Source organism: Nelumbo nucifera, chromosome 1 (genome assembly GCF_055504915.1).
Source record: "Nelumbo nucifera cultivar China Antique chromosome 1, China Antique-T2T, whole genome shotgun sequence".
Lineage (NCBI taxonomy): Eukaryota > Viridiplantae > Streptophyta > Magnoliopsida > Proteales > Nelumbonaceae > Nelumbo > Nelumbo nucifera.
The window spans coordinates 69843528-69849165 of record NC_142649.1 but is presented as its reverse complement, the minus strand read 5'-3'; the positions used below and the strand labels follow the sequence as shown (position 1 = coordinate 69849165).

At 44.7% G+C, this 5638-nt stretch overlaps 1 protein-coding gene across 1 annotated transcript; it reads right to left on the bottom strand.

The window, feature by feature from the left end:
- Positions 1-2285: 2285 nt before the first annotated feature.
- Positions 2286-4473, bottom strand: LOC104594041 (S-type anion channel SLAH1-like). Its single transcript, XM_010254155.3, has 2 exons — positions 3408-4473; positions 2286-2792 (listed from the first exon to the last, which is right to left on the bottom strand). The coding sequence occupies exons 1-2, from the start codon at positions 4266-4268 to the stop codon at positions 2502-2504; spliced, it is 1152 nt and encodes a 383-aa protein (XP_010252457.1). The 5' UTR covers positions 4269-4473; the 3' UTR covers positions 2286-2501.
- Positions 4474-5638: the final 1165 nt, after the last annotated feature.

Genomic DNA, 5638 nt, shown 5'->3' with positions numbered 1-5638 from the left:
GACGTAGACCTGGCAAGCTGGGGTTCTCCCGACCTGACTGCCCACGGCGAGATCGGAGTGGCTGGTCTTTCTTTTCTGCCTCAAGAGGAGGCTTGGATCTTAGAAGCCTCTCCTTGGCGAGAAGGGCGTTCATCCTGGCGGCGAGACCTAGCTTGCCGTGAGGCTGGGTGCCGGGGAGGGAGCTGAGGTTGAAGCTGAGGCAGCTTAGGGAATTGCTACTAATAGTGATACTGAGAGACTTGTGCAGCACTTGCTGCTGGTAGAGCTGGAACTGCTGAAACTGTTGCATCTGGGCTTGCATGGCCCGCATGGACTGCACCAGATTGTCAAGTTGGCTCTGGCTTGTCGTCGGAGGGACAACAGTCGGTTCGTAAAGGCTGTCTCAACAGAGGGGGGAAGGGGAACACTCACAGGCGGCGCTGCTCGTGGTATGTTTAGGCTAGGGACTCCGTCCACCGAAAGGGGAATGGTGAATTGCACAATACAGACCACGGGGACCTGGGGTTGTTCCCCGGTGATGTCCATCTCCATGCTACATCCGGCATTACTTGAAGAAGCCATGGGTGCTAAGTAGAGAGCTGCTTTATGGGCTTGTTAATTAGCCGTATTAGGCCACGATGTTGAGTTGTTTTTCGTGCTGAGTCAGATCCACGTGCCACCATTTCGTAGGTTGGGTCAAATCATCCTCCATCAATATCTTTATAATATATTGTAAAAATTAAAAAAACAAAAAAACGATGAACTGAACCAGTCAACCAGTTAACCGATAGGTTTCAGTTTGGTTTCGGTTATCGGTTTTCCAAAAATCGATACTACCGGTTTGGTTACAAAAAATGCCCCATGGTTCGGTTAACCGAACCATGAGCACTCCTAGATGGAGTCCATGGCTTGGAATATTTTCTTTTTCTCTTTGTTAAGCATTGGGAATTAACCATTAAAGATCACCATTACAATGGAAATCAATGTTTTTGAACTATCGTTGACCCGGATGATCAAATCGTTCGGACCGAAAACCGTTCAAGCGATCTGTTCTGTTTTACCCCAAACCTGGTATTTGGTAAAAAAACCGTTGAATTAGTCAACAAACCATTGATCTGGATGGTTTGACCGTTGAATCGTTCAACCCGGAGAACGCTTTGCGGCAAGGTTTTAAAAATTGAGAAATCTCATATCTGAAACTAAAAAATCTCATATCTTAGACTGAGAAATCTCAGATATATCTCTCTCACGCAAGACAGTGAGAGAGATCTGAGATGTGTGAGATAGTGAGCGAGAGTGAGATCTGAGAATGAGAAACCCCAGATCTACTTTCATTGCCAGTTTGCCACCATAGCCAATGTTGTTGCGGTTGTACATAGTTTGCCATCATCGTCGCAGTTGCAATCACTGTTGCCGCTGTAAGTTGTCATCGTTGTCGCCGCTACAACCTGCAAGTCCTTCTCTTCTTCTTCTTCTTCTTCTTCTTCTTCTTCTTCTTCTTTCAGCCGACAATTTTCTCAAATCTCTCATTCAAACCTTATTTTCTCTTATACAGTATGCATCTTACCCTAATATTCCAATCTAATGGGTATCGTTGTCGCCGCTGCAACCTGCAAGTCCTTCTCTTCTTCTTGTTCTTCTTCTTCTTCTTCTTCTTCTTCTTCTTCTTCTTCTTCTTCTTCTTCTTTCAGCCGACAATTTTCTCAAATCTCTCATTCAAACCTTATTTTCTCTTATACAGTATGCATCTTACCCTAATATTCCAATCTAATGGGTAAGATGTTCAAACCGTTTGACCTGAACAGTCGAACCGCTGACCCGGAAACAAATGGCCAGAAGTAAGGAGATGCTCCCAATGCAAGGCTGTAAAGGCTGTTCGAACACTGTTGACCCGGAACAGGATTTGCAGTTACTGAAGCCGATATCTGTGGTTTAAGGCATGATTTTGAAAATCGGATTAGATTGGATGATAGGACCGGTTTACTCGAAAACCATTCATGTAAGTGGTTCCATTTCTCCCTAAAACCAATTCTGGGCCAAAATCTGTTGATTTGCTCATTGACCCATTGACCCAAGCGGTCACTTCCTGATAATGGTTTTTGACATTTTTTAATTTTATTTTATTTTTTAAAATCAGAACGAACCATCCTTTCAAATCGGACTCTCAGACCGTTTGACCCGGAAACCAGTGGCCAAACACTTCCATATCCGGTCTGATTTTTAAAACCCTCGGTTTAAAGAAAATAGAAAAATCAAAGAAAAATACAACTTGTGATTGTGGTTAATTTACGTCATGAAGACTCTCATTCATGAAGAAAAGTGGAGTTTATACTCATTAATTTACGTCAATGAGAACTACATATTTACATCAATAGTTCCGACGATATCAGTAGTCATAATGCCGGGTCAAAGTAGAAAAGATCAGTTGGTGGGGATTACAATCAACAACGAACAGCGATATACAAAATTCTTATTCAAATAGTCAATCAAAACACACTGTGATGAGGTGGAGTTGTAAATGGTTATTTTCCTTTGCTGGCTGAAGACTGTAAGTTGTTGGGAGCGCTCAGGAAGATGGGATCGTTGTCTGGCAAGAGCATACTAGTGTGGAGAGCAGTGAAAGCTGTAAGAGCCAGGGAAACCAGTACCGAGAGAGACGATAACACCAGCATCAGCCCGTGGGCTATCTCACCATTCACCTCCTCCGCGTACTCCGACGAAGCAAGTGCCAGCGATGTCAATGGGAAAGAATAAGCCCACCATGCAACATTGAATCTCTTCATCGATTTCTTGAACAAGGTTGGCCTGAATATCTGTTTTCAAATGGAGAACAGAATGATCGTAGAAAAACATTAGAATCTCTTCATTCACCGTTGTTTGTTGTTTTTTAACTTCAAAATCCAAATTATAAATTATAAGGCCTATTCTTTTTTTTTTTTAGTTTTGCTTCTGGGTTCTAAAGCATCTTCTCTAAGTAATGCCGAGAATACCGACAGAACATTGATTCATGGATAGTGTACCTACTACCTCGCTCAGTCGTTCCCTTCATCATTTACTTGTTCAACTTCAACACAGATGACAGAGACAGAGAAAAAATAAATAAAAAAACAGAAAAATCACCGACTGTCAATTGGTAGACCGCACGTGCTGTATCCATCAACATGGTACCACCAAAACCGACTTCGATGTCGTCGGCCTGATCACCTTCACAAGAATTCATGCATCGTCTCCTCCTTTCCAAGTCAGAGAGTTGCGTAAATGTCGATGGGTTTGAGGGACCAACCCAATTCTTTTTTCATTTTTTTTTTTTTCTTTCAAGGGTTTTGGGTCTCAATCCTTACTTAAATACTCCAAATATGGTCACTTTCAATCTTAATCACCTGTTTGTTAACATAATTTTAATGCGTTGAATTAAATAAATTAATTACCAGAGATGTGAATAGGAAGAGCGACAAGAAGAAGAGCATCTTGGATGGGGTGTCGAAGTTTCCGGAAATGGAGTCCCAGGCCAAGCTAGCCATGCTCGGCGCTGCGAAGAACAAGAAGAAGACGGGCCTAAGCATCGCCGGAAGGCGATCGCTCCCCGAAAACCTCTGATAAAGTGTCACGAAGAGCACAAGATAATGTGCCATTCCCAATGAGAACATACACATTGCGCTCTCTTTCCATCCCATCTCAGCCGCGGCTCTGGCCCCCACCAAGTTCCCGATGACCGACAACTGACTAGTCGGGTTCGCCACCGTCGATAAGAACCGCTTCCCTTTTGTAAACCATTGGCCATAGATCTTCACGTCGAGCGCCACCACGGGGATTATGAAAACCCACCAAAGCACCATATAGGGAAAGGTTTTTGGAGCTAAGAAAGGAGCAGATTGCAGCAAGAGGAGCCATGAGATCCACGGAGCGAAGAGATAGTTGACGCCTACATGGTGCAAGAACTCAGCCTTCACCATACGAAAGTAAAAGAAGCATCGAAGTATGTAGAGAAGAGAGAGTGTGACAAGTATGAAAAGGGCGATAGACCAGAGAAGGGCGAAGGCCTTCGAAGGGAACATGCTTAGTAGTCTCCTTGGGGCAAACGAGGCGCCGGTGGGCTCGGCTATCGTCTTCCACAGCAAGGCCTGTCCACAGAAAGAGAGGCTGATCCTGAAATAGCCAGCATGAAATCTAGCTAGGACCGGCGATGAGGATCTCTTGGTGCCAATTTCTCGATGTCGATGTGCTGGGATGTTAATAATGGATTCATCGATCACTACGTCGACCTGGGTTTGAGATTGCATGTCATCCATAGCAGTTAACTTGGTCTTAATTGGTATAGCATAAGTGGTAAGAAGGAAGGGTTGTATGGGTTTTTGGTCGGTGATCGATTTGGGCGCCGTTGCTTGCGCAGTCCGCTCCGCAGAGAAGCACCCTGCTGGTGCTGCTTTATATAGACGAAGCTGGGCGAGAGAGGCCGTGCCGCCCGTGCGCGCGCAATTGTACGAAGAATAGATGGGGAGACAGGCGGCTGACTTTGCTAACCTTTTCAGACTTTTGTGCTAACGTTTTGGTTGTGGATGTGGAACTGGAACCAATTCAAGGGCCCCACTTTTAAAGGTGCGGGTCCCACCACGGCGCAGCTCAACTGTCATTGGTCCTGGCCGGCTTATTCAATGAGAATATGAGATGAGCCACACATTACTGGATGTTTTGCTTCAGCCTACGCTTCAGCGTAGATAGAGGTGTAAATCGGGCCGGATCGCGCACGGCCCGGCACCTCAAAACAGCTAATGGGCCGTGTCAGGCCCGACATAGAGGTCCATGCCGTGTTGGGCTGGGGGTTCGAGGCCCATGGGTGGGTATGGCACAAAGTATGGCCCACCATAGGCCGGCAAAGCATGCCCCGCCAGGCCCGTAATGGGCCACGCTAAGCCCGCCTTGGAATATAACCGTTGGGCCCCCTCTCAAAGGAGTCCAATGACTAGTTTTAGCTTTTGGGGGGGGTTACAGAAATACCCCCCCAACACCTATAAAAAGCCATATTAAGGGGGTATTTCTGTATTTTACTTATGGAGGCTTGAGAAAATGATATAAATGCCCCCCAACAGCTATATAACAACTAGTTTAGGGGGGCATTTTGGGTAAAGTGATAACTTTACAACGACCAAAATACCCCTCCCAACAACTAAATAAAAAATAGTTTTTTGGGTATTTTGGGCAATTGAATTATGTCCAATTCCTATAAATAGCCCTATCCACCACCATTTCATCACACCAATTCAACAATTCTCTTAATTCTCTCTCTCTCTCTCTCTCTCTCTCTCTCTCTCTCTCTCTCTCTCCCTCCCTCTCCCTCTCTCTCCCTCTCTCATACTCATATTCTCAATTATGTGCAATCTGAGAAATTCTGATTCTGCATTCTCCAATTCTCAAGTCTCAACTTTATCGAAGTTTCGATTTTCAACAAGAAGAAGGCTTGCTCAACCAACTCAAGTATCTCAATTCGGGAGGCTTAGACATTGAAACGCTTCAACCGTTGAAATCAAGTTGGGATTTTGAACTGGCAATCCGGGTAAGTCGAATTAGATTAATTTTTATCTTTTCAAAATTAAAAAAAAATGGCCGCTCCTTCTCAAAACCGATTGCCCAACATGTTCACCATGGATGATGATGAAGGGTG